Source organism: Onychostoma macrolepis, chromosome 17, assembly GCF_012432095.1.
Source record: "Onychostoma macrolepis isolate SWU-2019 chromosome 17, ASM1243209v1, whole genome shotgun sequence".
NCBI lineage: Eukaryota > Metazoa > Chordata > Actinopteri > Cypriniformes > Cyprinidae > Onychostoma > Onychostoma macrolepis.
This window is the reverse complement of record NC_081171.1, coordinates 18296370-18314427: the sequence shown is the minus strand read 5'-3', so window position 1 is coordinate 18314427 and position 18058 is coordinate 18296370. Positions and strand designations below refer to the sequence as shown.

The 18058-nt window shown below is 38.1% G+C and overlaps 1 protein-coding gene across 5 annotated transcripts in view; it reads right to left on the bottom strand.

Moving 5' to 3' along the window:
• The window catches only part of adam12b (ADAM metallopeptidase domain 12b), a 108606-nt gene extending 91167 nt beyond the window's left edge, over positions 1-17439 (bottom strand). For all 5 annotated transcript variants that reach the window (XM_058750267.1, XM_058750269.1, XM_058750271.1 and 2 more), the window contains exons 1-2: positions 17016-17439; positions 1614-1720 (exon numbers count right to left, since the gene is read on the bottom strand). In XM_058750267.1, the coding sequence (XP_058606250.1) occupies positions 1614-1720; positions 17016-17127 (219 nt within the window). In that variant the 5' untranslated portion in view covers positions 17128-17439. The remainder of the gene's footprint in view (positions 1-1613; positions 1721-17015) is intronic.
• Between the last annotated feature and the right edge of the window lie 619 nt (positions 17440-18058).

The window sequence follows — 18058 nt, the reverse complement described above, 5'->3', positions numbered from 1 at the left end:
GCACTCTGCACAGGGCAGAAGAAAAATAACTCATATTGAATGGGTTAAAAACGGTGGAAATGTGGCCTAAAAAACTCAAGTTGTTCATGGTCACTGAAAGACATTTGTTTACCCAAATGCGAACTCAAACTTTTCCAGTTTTTCTCAAATCATTCAGCCCTAAAAGGATGGTTTACACTGAAGAAAAAAAAATTCTGAGTAAAAAGTTTATTTTCTATGCAGATCTCAAACATTCTAGAATGACTCACTATCTCCAAATACAGCTTTTCACATCATTTGGTGAAAATTCACGAATTTTGCATAATGCAATACATATCACAGAAAATATTGCAATGTCATTTTTTCCAATATTGTGCAGCCCTAATACATGCAGTACATTTTTAGAAAGGGTTGGAGGTGTTTCTGTTACTTTGAAGTCACCATGAACTCAAAACGGACAATTTTTGTTGTTTTTTTATGGAATGTTGTGGATTTTATTAGGCCTTAGAAATTTGTGTCTCAAATATGATACAAAAGGGTTCAAAAAGTGAATGTGTGCACACGGATCCTGAAACATTTCTGAATAACTGTTCAACTTTCCCTTTATTATAACAGAATGACTATCTACTTTTCCTTGTTAAACAGTTGATAGAGCATATCTTCCTCCCTTACTCCAGCTGGAGTGATATGTCTGTGGGCCATCAGTCAGGCCACTCGTGGCGCAGACCGACAGGTCCTTTATTCAGAGCGGAATTTCCTGCCTGAAATACACTACCCTCACCACAACCTCAATCTCCACCTGCAAATGTTTAATCGCAATCACCTTGGAAAGCAAAGCAAAGCCAACTATTCCCTAGCACTGCATTTTCATGACATAAAGCCAACCATTCCCTAGCACTGCATTTTCATGACATACAAACCTTTTTCCTAACAATGCATTAAAGACATTCCCAAAATTTCAGACAGTTATGAAAAGCTCTGGGTGTTGAGTTTCCGATGCCTAAGCCTCTGAACACACATGAATTCACTGCAAAATGGGCAGTGAAATGGCCTCTAAGTGCCATGTGCCAGAGACAGACATCGCTCTGAGCTACGGAAGACGTTTGACTGTAATATTCACTGGAGCTCAAGTAACTCAGTGCGGAGACTGGAATCAATTAAGCCTTAATGACGAAGGCCTCGTGACTTTTTGCGACAATGTCGCCACGGCTTCAGGCAGTTAATCTAATATAATGTACTCCAAAACAGTTTTCAAGATTCATCACCTCATCACTCAGCCTCTGTGCCTCTGGTGGCGTTTGGCAGTCAGGCCTTTCACTCATTTTCACAAATGACCCTTTTAGAGCTAAAAGGCTGTGGCTCAATAATGATACTGACTATGCGAGTCATACATTGTGAACTAATTTGTACCGTAGTCTAATGTTATACCATTTCGAACTGAAGTGAACTTGCACTGGACTCAATATATTATCCATCTGAAAAGAGTGTACACAACTCAGTGCTATTCAAAATCAAAAATAACATAAATGAACACCAGCAACAAGACATCATGATGGAAGGGAAAATGACTTTCTAGAGGATTAGGAAAATACGTGAAAAATGGTGCAGCAACAATATACAGATTTCTTTCTTACCCTGGAGCGGAGCCAGCTGATTGGTCGCTGCTCTCTTCCTTCCAGCAGTAGTGGTACCATGGTGTGGTAGTGTTCCAGTTTGTTGAGCACACTTTTTAGTTGCCTCCCTGCAACAAGCAGCAAAAAAAGTTCCCATTAGTGTTTCAGTGGGTACCAGAGACACAATAAGTGATGCAGCTGAGCTCTCTCTCTCTGTGTGTGTGTGTACTGGAGGCAAGAAGTTCAAATGACCAACAGTTAAAAGTGGAATTGTAAGCTGAAGACAGCAGTAAGTAAGCAGTGCTGCGGTAAATTAGGACCAGCATGAACAGATGCAGAGATAAAGACCATTAACTCAATAGAATTTGTAGTCCTAAAACTTGGAAGGGAAGCAGTATTTAAGTTATGGCTTCCCTCTGGATTTCTAATGGGATTTTAGGATGCTGGTTTTCAATTGATGTATAAAATAAAGTTTAAAGATGCACTACGGAGGTTTTTTGAGATAAAAATAAACAAAATTCCATTATTGAGCATTAAGTTGTTGCCTTATCCCAAATCACTATACAATATTACAATACAATAATTTGCATGATAAGCATTTCATAGTACTTTAACATCACCTGAAGAGGCTTTACAATTTTGTTCTACAATATAAATGACAGTCTTCCCACAAAACAATACATTTTGAAACTGTCTGCATGCTTTTACAATGTAAGCTGCTAACAAGTTGCTGCATATAGTATGGATTATAATGGTTGTATGTTACATCAAGCACATCCTTGTTGAGCACAAATGTTTGTATAAAGAAAAAGGAGGTGAGTTGACTGCTGTTTTCCATTCAACTCAGAAAGTCAGAATTTTTACTGTCGTACTTGGAAATGTGCAAAAGAACAGCACTCGATGTCCCAAATTTTAGTCTATAAACTCATAAGGAAACACTGATAGATGAAGATGATGTAACGTGAACATGGCAGCACCGTGGGAGAGGTACACGGTTGATTAATTGTATTCACTTTTATGTGCATACAATGATGAATCAAAGGAATGCTTGATAAATTAGCATTCCAGGTTGGGCTACAATTTGATATAATGACTGAAAAAATGTTCATAGATGATGAAAAAGAATGCAGTGCATGATTAAGTATGCTGAGTGCATGTCATAATTTGACATCAGTATTTTTTAAGCACAATGGGGTCCAAAAGTTTGAGGCCACTGATGAATATGTTTCTGTTTTGTTCTCTTTTATTACAAAATTTCATTCTTTTTCTCAAACTGGCATGTAATGAGAAGAATGATAAACTTGACTTGATTTGCTTCTGTGTTTTGTGAGTGTAGTTGCGTCATCAGTCTAAATCAAAAGGCTTCTCTCTTTTCTCTCCCCTCAGTGAAAGCATCATGCCCCCACAGGGCCAAAGCGTTCCATCCTCAGCTGAACCTCAACACTACGGCATCCATTATGAATGAGGGCGACAGACAGAGAGAGAAAGAAACGAGCGAGGAGGTGTAAGAAAGAGAGAGAGACATGCACAATAGAGCAGCGTAGAGAAGTGCATCCTTAAAGGTGGCTGAAGCAGCGGAGTGACAGCACAACATGTTTTTTTCATCTCTCTAAAGGCTGTAAGCCCTCCCCCTCTTTCTTTCTCTCCCTCACTGCAACTCACATACAAACACCTGTCATATTTTATCCAAAAAAAGTGTTAATATTATATATATTCTAAATTTGTTATATTTATAATTTAGTCATGCGATCATCTAGAGACAAAAACCATGCCCCCGGCACTTATTACTTAAAAAAATATTTTATCACATTAAAAGATATATCTTATATTGTAATAATTCAAACTATTGTCCTGTAAAAATAAAAAGCAGTATTTAATAATAATGACAATTACTGATATAATATAATATTATACAAATATTAATAGAATTGTTATTATTAAAGTACCTGCCAAAAGTTTGGAAACATTACAATTATTAATTTAATAAATAGTAATTTTTTAACAAACGTATAGTAAAAAAACAGCAGTATTGTGAAATGTTATTACAAATGAAAAGTCTTCAATTTTAATATATTCTAAAAAGTAATTCATTCCTGTGATCCAAAGCAGAATATTCTGCATCATTGCTGTCACATGACCTTTCAGAAATCATTGCAATTTGATTTGATGCTCAAGAAACATTCCTGATTATTATCAATGTTAAAAACAGCTGCTTCATATTTTGTGTGGAAACGGTGATACATTTTATTTTTTGGAATTCTTTAATAAATAGAAAGTTCAATAAACAACATTTATTAGCATTTATCAAATATATATTACATTCATTAAAAATAAATGTTTTGTAACAGTTTAAATGTGAATGTCTTCTTCACTCACTTTTTATCACTTTAATATGTATGATGAATAAAATCTTTTTAAATCTTACCACAAATGTTTGAGTGGTATCACTGTTTCCACAAAAATGTTAAGCATCAAAAACGGTTCTTAACATTGATAATAATAAATAGTAAATGTTACTTGAACAGCAAATCGATATTAGAATGATTGATAATAATAAATAGTACTTTTTTTGAGCAGCAAATCGGCATATTAGAATGATTTCTGAAGGATCATGTGACACTGAATTAACAGCTGCTGAAAATTTTGCTTTGCTATCAAAGGAATAAATTACATTTAAAAATTTATTGAAATTGAAAACAGTTGTTTTAAATTTAAATTTAAGTTTTTATTGTATTTTTGAACAAATAAATGCAGCTTCTTTCAAAAACACTATAATCATCTGCAATATCTGCATTAAAAAGTACTATGGTATTACCATGTATCACAGCAATTCCATTGTTTTCGTTGATGTAGATTGGGCAACCAATATAAATGCATGAATATGGTAATTATTCAGTACAATGATTTAAACATGGATTAAATCCAATGTATTACCATCCAGTACCACAACTATACTGTAGAACTTTTTTAAGGTCAGAACAAAGACACTGAACCTCAAATCCTAGAACAAAATGATATGATCACCACACAATTGCAATGAGACACCGTAGAAACCAAACAGCTCCTGAAAACACATACTTAGTGCACTAGTATGCCATAAATAGAGAACATATATACTCAGTGAGAATCTTGTCAGCTCATAATAACACATATTTGGTCTGCAGGGCACACTGGGCTCATAGCTTTCCGCTGGTGGTTTGTCAGACACCCATTATTACCCACGATTCAGCATACTGAGGGAGACAGGAAGTGGCACAGCACTCTGGAAATGTCTTTTCTCCCCAATGGGAAGCTATCACTCATGTTTCAATATGTGTTTGTGCACATCCTGTCATTTTGGATTTAATTTATAGCACACAGGCACACATATGCACAAACCCCCACATTTCCTTTACCCAGACCCAATTTCCTGTCTGTCATTATCATTCAACCTATCCTCTCCTTCTGCTCTTTTTGTGCAAGAAGGATTCAATTCAGGAAGAGGCTTTGCACACTAGAACAAAGCTAACATTTGTGTGTAAATGGGAAATGAGTAATGAAATTAAATTGAAAGACATTGTCATGATTTAATGTCCACAATATATAAACTTCTATCTATCTAGTCATCTATCTATCTAGTCAGTCTAAAGTTTCAATAAACTATTTTGTGTGTAGACACAGAGAGAGAGAGATTCAATAAATAAACTTTTATATAAAAAATGTATTAAATTTTATGTGTGTGTATATATATATATATATATATATAAAATTAGTTTATTTATTGCACCTCTCTCTCTCTCTCTCTCTCTATATATATATATATATGTAACAGGGAGACAGAGGCATGAGGCGTGCAGATCCATATGCAAGCTTTTATTAACAAACATGGTCAAAACACAGGCAGGGTCGAACACCAGCAAACAGGTATGGCACGGGCAAGACACAAGAGTAGTCCAGAGAACAGACGGGGTCGATCGGTGGCGAACATGATCCAGGCAGGCTATAAACTTCATGGCAGGCAGAGATCAGACAAAGACGAGAAAACAGGCAAAGATCAAGACACAGGTAAACAGACAATGAACAAGACTAAACTAAACTTTAATTTAGGAAACACGGAATGGCTCCGTTAAGTCGATATCGCTAGAAGAGAGATAAACGCAGACAATACTCAGCAGTTTGAGAAGGGTCTGAGTGGGTGTAATATAGTGTGTGTGCGATTGACTGCAGGTGAGTCCAATCAGTGCAATGGAACATGGGAAATGTAGTCCAGGGTGATGTGTAACAGTCTGTGTGGTGTGAGAGTCAATATAATGGCAGGGCAACCTCTGGTGGCAATGGACGGAAGGCCACAGACCGGATTCGTGACAATATATTAGTGCTGTCAAACGATTAATCGGGATTAATCACATCCAAAATAAAAGTTTTTGTTTACATGATATGTGTACGTGTATTGTGTATATTTATTATGTATATATAAACACACACACATACAGTATATATTTTGAAAATATTTACGTTTATACATTTATATATTCATATTATTTTATTTTATATATATATTAAATATATAAACAACATATTTTTCTTAAATATATGCATGCATGTGTTTGTATTTATATATTCATAATAAATATACACAGTAAACACACACCTATTATGTAAACAAAATCGTGATTAATCGTTTGACAGCACTAATATATAAGATTTAAAAGGGTTAATATAAATTTGTACTGAATACCAACTGATATACATGTGCTATTAATTTTAATGGTATTTAAAGGACTTCCATGAATAAATAAATAAATAAACATACCAACCCCTCTCGTCATAATGCAACACAGTCACACACCATATCAGCAAAACTACCAGAGCTCAAGGCATTTCATTGTCACCAGTATTCACACACCATCCAATCCGTAAATAACAATATGTTTTTGTGCACAGTGTCTAGCTTTGGCAAAACTCTCCCTGCATCTAAATAGAGTGTAACATTGGGGTTCTGGAAGAAAACATCCCATTCACTTTCTCCACACAAACAGGTTTTTACAAATAGTGTATAAACTTCCCAAAACGGACCTACCATGAGCTCTGCACGTTATTAAATCAATGGCATATGCTTTTTTTTTTTTTTACTTGTCAGTCAACATTATTTAAATTTTTAATACAATTTTTATAGTCTTACAATTTCAAACAACTTATATTAGACTATATTAGAATTTGACTATTTTTTCAATAAACATCAAATATTTTATTTTTATAACTGTAATAAATCTAGATCGTTGTATATAATAGTTTTATATTGCATCATTGTTTTTGTATTTGATTACATCATTTGCAGTGCATTATGATCTGCTTAATTCATTGTTGAACTTGTCTAGCTTTGCTTTTCTCCAATGTTCAAAAATTGTCATTCATCTTGAGGTTGTTTGGTTTGGTTTATAGCTTTTTTAGAATCCCCATGGAGGAAATTAACAGGAAAAATACTTCCTGAACCAAGACTGCTGAAGAAGTGGGCGGTCATTATTTCACTCTATATGCGTAAATCCCTGATGCACAATATGCAGACAGTGTACTTTTTCTGCCGAAATTCTGAAATGTGCAAACAGTTGACATTTTGATATTCTGTAAGGTCATAAAATTCATACTCAGTTGTCCTAACGGTGTGTAACTTTAGCATTTGTTTGGAATGCGGCTGTGTGTACCTCCTGCTTGCTTTTCCTTCTTTTTTTCCCTTCCCTTCACGCCCATGTCACGTTCAAGCTATTTGAAGCAAGGCCTGATGACTTGACCAGATTTATTAGTCTAGTGTCAACGTAAAACCCCAGAGAATGTGTGTGCGTGCATATGCGCATGCGCATGCGTGTACGGATATGTTTTATTGAACATAATGAAATTCCATTGAGGCTTCTAACTAAATACAGCACTGATAGCAGCAGGCCTAACAATTCATCAGTACACCATCTAATGAAGCTTGAATGCTTTATAGATGTTCTGTTGGATATGTTTGGGGCCAAAGAGAGGAAATAAAGCAAAGATCTGAGGTATAATACAATTTAAAAAAATACCATAAATGCATAAATTAGATGCTGCTGCTCAGTAATTATTTGTTTAACATATTTAGCTATATTCCCTTTATTGATACAAAGCCCAATTAATTTTTTTTAAACAGACCACAAAGGAAAAGTTCAAGATGTTTAGTAGCTTTTATGTGGGAATTTTAATTACATGTGTGAGAACCGCTGCACATGTTTGTAATGGTGTAAATTAATCCAACGTGAGAGAATTTTACTGTATTCTTTATGTCTAAAAAACGCTTTCCCTGAAATTCTCAGAAACTGACAGGCATGATTATTCACACATGTTCCACTCAGATTTTACATCCATGTATTTGATCACAGAGGAGTGGCAATGCCACGTTTAAAAAAAAAAAAAGTTAAAAAAAAAAAAAAAGTTTAAAAAAGTTGCTTTAAATCAACTTTTTCAAGTAGACATTTAAAGGGATAGTTCACCCAAAAATGAAAATTACCTCATGATTTACTCACCCTCAAGCCATCCTAGATGTATATGACTTTTTTCTTTCAGACAAAAACAATCGGAGTTATATTAAAAAATGTCCTGGTTCTTCCATGCTTTATAATGGCAGTGAATGGCTGTTGATATTCAATAGTCCAATAGAAGTCCAATAAAGTGCATCCATCCATCATAAAAAGTGCTCCACATGGCTCCGGGGGACTAATAAAGGCCTCTTGAAGTGAATTAATGTATTTGTGTAAGAAAAATATCCATGTTTAAAACTTTACAAAGCATAATCTGTAACGTGTCTGCCTGTCTAAGTCCCCGTTTTCCTTTTTTGGTTAGGTTCCGTTTCTTATTAATTAATTATCTTTCATTATCCCCACCTGTTTTGTATTACGTTTGTGGCGAGTGGCGCAGGTGTCGCTCATTATCATTAACTCCACCGGCCTCGCTCCGTTCCCACGGCTCTCGGCCCCGCCCCACTCGCCACATACCCCCATCGCCCCTCGCAGGCCGGGGGGTACTCCCGAGACTGCGCTCTACTCCTGGCGGATGGCAGCAGGCTCCGGCCTCCTGGCAAACGGCGCCGACTCCTCCGCTCCCTCTTGGACGGCAGCCACCCCTCCTCGACCCCGGAGCACGGCAGCGAGCCTTCCGTCCCACCTGTTCTTCCATTGCTCCAGCACCACCGCCTCGGGCAGCCACTGGCGGTCTTTGCTCCTTCGTGCTGCCCGACCTCGTCAGCACCACGATCTCCCTCAGCGGCGAGGGCTCTTCTGACAGCATGTCCCTCCTTCCTCCCGGGTTTCGGCACCAATGTAACACAGTTCGTAGATCGGGAAGAAGGAGGCGGGAACCGGCGAACATTTAAACAAAGATTTTAATAAAATAAACAAACATCAAAGTAAAGCGGCAGCCCCTCACAGACGACTGCTGCACATAAAATACAAAATAAAAGTCCAGGCCTGGTCCTCTCTCGTCTTCCACTGTCGTCACTCCTCCTTTTATCCTTCCGGAGCTCCTCCGTGGGACTCGAGACCGGCGAGTGGCGCAGGTGTCGCTCATTATCATTAACTCCACCGGCCTCGCTCCGTTCCCACGGCTCTCGGCCCCGCCCCACTCGCCACAACGTTGTTTGCTCTTTTGTTCCTGTTCCTTTATAAGTCTTCAGTTCTCCATTTGTTTTTGTCCATTCTATTAAGTTAATAAAGGGAAAAGTGCGTTGAAGCTGTTTCATTCTCTCGTCATTTATTTTGATTTAATTTTGCTCAAGCCACAACCACAACCCGTAACAGAAGAACGGACCAAACAGAGAATGGAGTTCGTGGAAGCTGTCGCCACCCTAGCCCTCCTGGATCTCCCCTTCTATAAGTTCACATGGAAGTTCTGTGAACTTGCCACGGCAGCGACGTTGCCAGACTCCGCCATCATTGAGATGTTCCAGCTCGGGTCCACTTTCCACCGTCCCGTGGACCTCCCAGACACCACAGGATTGTGTTGGAGAGAGGCCATTCTTCGGTGTCTGGGAAGCGTCCGGGCCTGAGCCGGAACCAACTCGTCTGCCGCAGCCACCCCTCGTCAGCCATCATCCCCGAATCCTCCTCGCCAGCCGCCGTCCGCGGTCCACGAATTCCCGCCGCCGTCCGCGGCCACAGCTATCCCGCCGACAGAGAGTGCGGCTGTCCCGCCGACAAAAAGTGCGGCTGTCCCGCCAAGTAGTACGGCAAGCCCGCCGACATGGAATGTGGCAAGCCTGCAAAGAAGTATGGCAAGCACGCCAAGAAGTATGGCAAGCCCACTGGTCCCGTCCAGCCCTCCTGTGCCTCCGCTGGTCCCATCCAGCTCCGCGCTGCCCGAGCGCATTCAAGAGTCCGCGCTTCAAGAGCGCCCCCCTGTGCCTGCGCCAAGAAGGCGCCTCCCTAGCTCCACGCTGCCCGAGCGCATTCAAGAATCTCCGCTGGTTCCGTCCAGCTCCGCGCTTCCAGAGTGCCCCCTAGTATCTGCGCTGCCAGAGCGCCCTCAAGAGTCTCCACTGGTTCCTTCCAGCTCCTCGCTTCCAGAGCGCCCTCAAGAGTCTCCACTGGTTCCGTCCAGCTCCTCGCTTCCAGAGCGCCCCCAAGAGTCCGCGCTTCCAGAGCGCCCCCAAGAGTCCACGCTGGATGCCTCCTTAGTGTCCCGGTTCTGCACCGGCACCCAGGGCGCCCGCCCCCCCCCCCTCCCCGGTGGTACTGTTGCGGCGCGGGACGCGCCTACCGGGAGGGGGAGATACTGTAACGTGTCTGCCTGTCTAAGTCCCCGTTTTCCTTATTTGGTTAGGTTCCGTTTCTTGTTAATTAATTATCTTTCATTATCCCCACCTGTTTTGTATTACGTTGTTTGCTCTTTTGTTCCTGTTCCTTTATAAGCCTTCAGTTCTCCATTTGTTTTTGTCCGTTCTACTAAGTTAATAAAGGGAAAAGTGCGTTGAAGCCGTTTCATTCTCTCGTCATTTATTTTGATTTAAGTTTGCTCACGCCACAACCACAACCCGTAACATAATCTCTAGCTCTCGCTAACTGTCGTACACACATTCGTGAGAGAGTGGCGTTTCAGCGGATGATGTATAGGACGATTGTTTTCATCTGAAAGAATGAAGTCTTATACATCTAAGATGACTTGAGGGTGAGTACATCATAGGGTAATTTTCATTTCTGGGTGAACAATGCCTTTAAATTTCTACAAAAAGTACTTGTTACTTACTTTGTCAAGTCTGTGTAAAGCATAAGTTACAACCAATCTTACTTCAGTATTGTGACATATTTCTGAGAAAAGAATTTGATTTCAATTTTCAATTTGGATTTCATGTGGACTGTAAGTATAAAATGTATAAAAAGTACTGATCTGTATTTGACATACTCCATCCTTCTGCTCAAAATATCTGTTTAAAGAGAGAGGGTCTAGTAATAGTCAAACATACTGGATAGAGCTTAAATAGCTAAAAGCTTAGTCCAGCCTTATTATGAATCATTAGGGGTCAGCACACTTGGCCTCTGAGGATCATGTTACTTCCATTTCTTGACTTATTTTGAGTCAGACCAGACCAAAACACTGATCTGTCAACTTGAGACTCATTCTGACCGAATCACTGAATCAGTAAGTCATTGACTGCAGCAACTGGCAACATTCACATTTACAAAATAATTATTAAATTTGTATGGAACAGTTTAACTGTTTCATTGAAAACAATTTTTTTACCTTGAATTTCTCACTTTCAAAATAATTATTTTTTAATCAAGTGGACATCAGGGCATGGCTGTTTCCGAAATTGCATACTTCCCTAGTAGTAGATGCCGAAAAATGTTGTGTGAAAAGAGGAGAATGCCTGAATTAACAGTTCATAATAATTTAGGTGAAAAGTACCCGAATGACTTGTGTGTGTATTATGGACACTTTACTATGCCATGGGAGAGGATTTGTGAATGACAGTGAAGTGACGTAACATGAAAATGACAACATGACCACTGTAGTACATCCGTATTTCATTCATACTACACATGATCACAAAGTAATCACTTATTCAAGCACCTATTCAGAGAGTATGCGATTTCGCCAAAATAACTGGTTCAAAAGAATCATTTGTTCATGAGCTAAACATCAGAGTGCTCAGCCAAATCATAGAAAAGAATCAGTTTAAAATAATCTTGATAGTGTCAATTTTTTCACTTCAAAACCACATTTTCTGAAATTTAGTGGAGTAAAAAGTAAGATGTTATTCTTTGAAAAGAAGAAGTAAAAGTTTTACAAAATGAAAATGATACTTTGATAAAGTACTAAAGTTTGTTACCGCCAAACCAGCACAAGTGCATGTTAAGCATGTTTTAATGAACAACATGTTGACCAAATGCTTTCGCTTGCTTAAAAATGTTTCCTTATATAAAACCGTAAGTTATGTAAATAACGATATTTGCATAATTCCTTTAGCAAAACCAATCACTTAAAGAATACACCGTGATCAGTGGGCGCAGTTCAGTCTTACTAAATTGCTTTCCAGCTCGCGGAAACCTCTCACCAGTCACTTCCAACGTATTTCAAATTCAGAATCAGTAATGAGGACTTTCTTCTACCACTAGGCAGACAAGTTAATGATAAGTTTCTTGTTTGCAGTGTCTTCAGGTTTCTGAGTAGATGAGTTGAATACATTAGTTCTCTCCTAACAGCCTAAAAAAGCACCATCAGCACTCTGAGAGTCAGCTGCTCAAAGGAGACGAGGTGAGAGATTGAGGAGGAAAGCGCGATAGTGAGTGAGAGAACTGGGAGATTAAGAGTGTGTGTGTGTCAGATAGAGAGAGTGAGTGTGTTGGTAAATGGCTAATGCGGGTGTGATGGTGTGAATGAAGAGAGATTACTGACTGAGAGAATCTATAGACTTTATGACCTTGCTATAATAATCTCTCTCTGGCTCTGTCTGTCATTCTCTCACTCTCTGAGCTCACTGGTATTAATGCGTAGCTACAGATTATGATTTCGAGGCTCTCTGGCCGGGAAAGAAATGAGAGTTTGGAAGATCGACATCTTCAATGGTTGAGGCTAACTATGAGTGGCATCGTATTGTATTAGCCTTTTTAAACAGTGGCCCTTAGGTTAAGGATTCCTGCTGTTCATCTTTCTCTTCAAAAACATATTTATCCTGGGGCACATATATAAATCTGAAAAACACTTTTTTATTTTAATAAATTAATACACTACTGGATTCATAGCCACATTTGAATTATACACGCAATATAACATTTGTCTTTTTAAAAAATGCAAGAAATCAGGAAAAATGATCAGATAAGCAATAGACAGACAGACAGACAGACAGACAGACAGACAGAAAGACAGACAGACAGACAGACAGACAGACAGACAGAGAGACAGACAGACAGACAGACAGATAGATAGATAGATAGATAGATAGATAGATAGATAGATAGATAGATAGATAGATAGATAGATAGATAGATAGATATCGACGATCATGCTTTTAAAAAACCCAAATGATTTATGAATTCATTTCTTTTAAGTGTTGTAAATATCTGTCCTCCTCACCGTCAAAATGTGTTTTTACCGTATTAAAACATTTTTTTTCTCAATAAATCTCTTGTAGACATGCACAAACATAAATAATTATTCTGTTACATCATATATTAAAAACACAATGCCTGCATGAGTCATAAATAATCAAAATATGACCAAATTCTGAATCATAAGGCAATATTCATGTTCGCTTGTTAATTCATTCAGTTAGTCACTACTTGCATTCGGAGAATGAACACAAAAGACTGCTGCATGCTTTTCATTTGACCTGAATATAAGAAAAAAATCCTCATATGTTCTTCACATTTAATGAAAAATCAAATAGCCTACAATGTAAAATATATTTTGTATCACCAAATAAACATCTCTAAAGGCAGTGCTGCACAAATGCAACACATTCACAAACACACATACATAAACCCAAATTTTGAAGACAGCTTAGATGTCCAATATTTCTGACATGTTTGCACACTTAGAGAAAACGACACACACAATGACAGCGGAAGACTAATGAGTGCAGAGAGCTTAGACCTGTACCACCTGACTGCACAAACTGATCCCTATTGTCTGAGCCAGAATCGATAACTGGACGCTTCTGCCAATCAGTGAATGAGAGTGTGTTTGTGTGTGTGTGGTGTTGAGCTTTGGATCAATGCAGAGAACAACAGGGGTCTGTTCAACATGTCAAAACTGTTTCAGAAACAGTGAAAGTGGTCTCAGCTCCTTATATTTGAAAAATTGAGATGTAAGTAAAACTGAAATGAATCTGCCTTGCATTAATCCAGAGATATTTGATCACTGGATGATTGGCTTATGTGTGTTAGTGTGTGTGTCACTCTCCAGGAGGTAAAACCAGACCCCTCCCATAAAGAATGGATTGGTCACAGAGGCCAAAGCCACAGTGAGGTGATTCACATTCACAAAAGAAACACACAAACACACACACACGGTCCAGCTCATGAGGGTGCGGTAAAACAGTGTCAAAGTTGTTGATCACTTCACCCCACCCTTCAACAAAAAGCATTATCCAAAAAACTCTACACGAGTGTCTCTAGCTATCTCTTTCTCACATGAAAACCAAACACACACAGGAAGGGAAATGTAGATTTCAGTGGAAATTCCCACTAAATGCACCACAATTTTATCAATGCGTTCCTCTTTCTCTGTCAGAATTTGCTAGGACTTGAACTCTTCAGGATTGCAGCACTGCAGTAAAGTGGAGTAGACTGGACATTTTTACATTTCCATTGCATTATATGTTGAATGATTTCAAAAAAGATGTCACAGAGTGTGACATTTTATTATGACCTTTGTGGTGTCCATAGAAATGTGGCAAGGTCAAAGTCTAAGTGTGACTGCAGCTTGAGAATGAATTGCGCCCATTTACTTCCACATGTTGTCTTGTTTTACCATCTGATTATTATCTGATTAATTATGCAAAACAGCACAAATGTGCCTCAAAAACACTAAATGCAATTTTGCGTATAGGTTCTGAGCACTGTGGTGTGGAGAATGCGGCAGATTACTATAATCTGGTATACTATGCTGAAATTGTATAGCACTGATGCACCACTGTGATCCAAACACCTGAATCAACTCTTTAAAATGTCAAAATGTGCTTGACTACTAGAGTTGTGAGATATGTATCATCCACAGTAATACTGCAAATTGCTATTTTAACAATAGCAAAACAACATCTTTGTCACTTTGCAAAATCCAAACAAAAATGAATCTGCGTTTTTGAATGAATGATTTGAATAGTAAGTCTGAATTCCCTGTATTTATAATATAATAGGCAAAAAATACTCGGATGTCCTACTAATTCCAGAAAGATTCTAAAGTGCACATTCAGTGGAGATTTTACCATCCCATGAGGCCATGGGAGATGATCTGTGAATTCAACATAACTGACACTGGTAGGTCATATGACAATGACAACATGACAAATATAATATGACCAACAAACTTACTGAATTTATCCCAAAGAGTCTGGCAATACAAAGCAACTTTAAGTGATTAGTGACCATTCAAATCGGATACAGAATTCAAATATTTGGGATTATGATTAGAATCGGGAATTCTGGATCAGCAATTTCACCCGCTCCACCAGATAATAAGGATTTCAACCATGGATGAACATATTATAAACACACATACACACACAAACAGTTTCAGTGCACAAGAAACAAATTAGCCATGGATGGATAGACTCAAATTGCATTTTAATGGCTCTAGGTACTTTTTGCTGTCATGTGTGATACTGTGAAACCATGTCAGCCCTGCTAACTTTAGGAACTTGTCAGCACTGGGAATGAGGTGCTAACAAGAGGAAATATGAGACACACACACACACACACACTCCCATACTCAAAAGTGTCGGGCATTAAGCACTAAGCCAAAGTACTGCCCTCAAAAGGTGTTCAAGACAGCGCCCCTCGCTGGCTAAACCGCTTTCATGCACAAACTATACTCACAAAGACACAAAAGTCAGTAACTTAGAAACACATGACTGTTCACAGGTTCTTTTTGTTTGTACTCTGTTTCATTTGCTGTGATCAAACCGAGAGTTTCAAGAGTCCCCTGCAATCACTGCTCAAAGACGTATTATCATCCTGTCTTTGCTGTAATTACTATCTTTCTGAACACCAGCTTATTGGAGCATGTGTGCGCTCTTGTGAGAGGAGAACATCTGAGACGTGTAGAACAGATGTGTAGGAATAATACGATCTGATGAATTAAATGGTGAAATTCACAGGTGAAAGAGAAAACTTAACCCTAACTGACCTAATGATTAACATACACACACACACACCATTTACTTCAAAAGTGTCATGCTGAAATAAATGCAGCACATGTACATGCCAAAAACAAAGCCTATTTCATACCTAATCCCACTGACCTAATAAAACTGTGGAGTACTGGCGAGCACATTGCTGATAATAAATGCATATCACTGGACAAATACAATTTCCATATAACTGAATTTCACCTGTATTATATTTGACTGTAAAATGAATAAGTGTCAGTGCATTTAAATGGGTTCTTATAGTAAAAAAAATACAAATATTTTAACCTTGTGGCAATATATATATATATATATATATATATATATATATATATATATATAAAACATAAAAAATATTAATTAAATATTTACATATTATATCATTAATATTTCATTGTACCTTTAGGGGTCCAAGCATGTCACTGGGCAGTACCCTTAAAGGTACATCTTTGTGTGTACAAAACAAGCCTTTTAAAAATGCTTTTATTCCTATTTATATACACAGACAGGACATCCAGACATCACTTTGTGTTTAAATGGTCACTGTTGAAGGTATCTCCTAAAGCCACATGTAAATGTGCATCTCTGCTCTTTCCTGCTATTGTTGTTCATCCTCATGCACTCAAGATTTCCAATTTATCTCATTCAGCAACTCTCCTCTTGTTTTATTCATGTGTTCTGTTGTCAAACTGGCTTAAATCAAGAAATCTATTCAAACGGCTGCCAAAATCTTTCATGCTTTTACAATAAAATATTTTATTTGAAACTTTTAACTGTTTAATTGGATAACACTTCACATTTTAGAAACTATTATGTCCATTAACACTTATTTCACATTGTTGTAATCTTAATTTTGAACCTTTTTAGCAAAACCAGCATGTCACTGGGGCAATACCCTCAAAGGTACATCCCTAAATTCTTCGTAAGATACGACTATGCACCCTTTAGGTGTAGATAAGGTAGAGAGGTCTACTGCCCCAGCAAACGCATGTAATAACAATAAACTTACAGTAATTGCATTTCTATATTAGTTTCATTAAGTGTAAGTGGACAGTAAGAGAAGCACTAATATGAAGTGTGTCTCATACCGGCGGGTGAGTGATGAGTGGAGATGTCATCTGTCAGTCCCACTATCAGCAGCACAAAAGCGCGCAGTCCGCTCATGAGGCACCAGTTCTCCATGCGCCGGTAGATCCTCATGATGCCCGGCTCCTTATGATGAGATCTTCATAATATACCGCCACAGAAACCCAAACACACACACACAGCGCAAGCTGAGAGGATGTGAGGGACTTCCTGCAATACGATTAAATCCACAGGGGAGATAGGGGCGGGTGGTAGACAGACCAGCGACAGAGCTGTCAGGAAAACTTTACACAGTCAGTAGGCTACTGCTTAAATCTTATGGTCTACTGTGTTCACGCTGTCCCGTGTCACAGAAGCAGAGTGTAAACAAAAGCAAATATCACACGGACAGCTACGAACAGATGCGGATCGGTCTGCTTTGGTGAAGTGTTGATTCTTTGGAAGAGTGCTGCTTGAATCTCCACGTGTTTTATAGCTGGGCTCTGCAGGGTCCTAAAGGAATTCATTCGGGGTCCTACAATAAACAATAGCCTATATTTTTAAATAATATTTTACCTTTCAGCATGCATTCCTAATCAATGTCATGTTAGTGTTAGTTTATTGTATTGTTTTAAGTCAATGATTCATGTCTTTAAAAATAGTTTAATAATATCAATTATAATAGCTCATTTTATGGTCCCAATTTATATTATGATTCTTTAACTGCTATGTAATTATGCAATCAATGTTCTTGTTACAGTGTAATTATACATTTAAGTACTGAGTAATATTAATTAACTAGCCTACATGTACTTACTATAAGGTTAGGGTTTGGCTTAGGGTTACTTGTGTGTAATTGTGCATAATTTGTAATAGTAAGTATGTGTAACAAGGACACCTTAAAATAAAGTGTTACCAAATCAATCAATACATAAATGCAGATGTAACTACAGAAATTAATTGCAGATGTATTTACAGGAAGGTATTTTTAAATGTAAGTACAATGTACAAATGTACATAATAAATGCATAATTCATTTTAAGTACACAGTAATTACAAACATTTA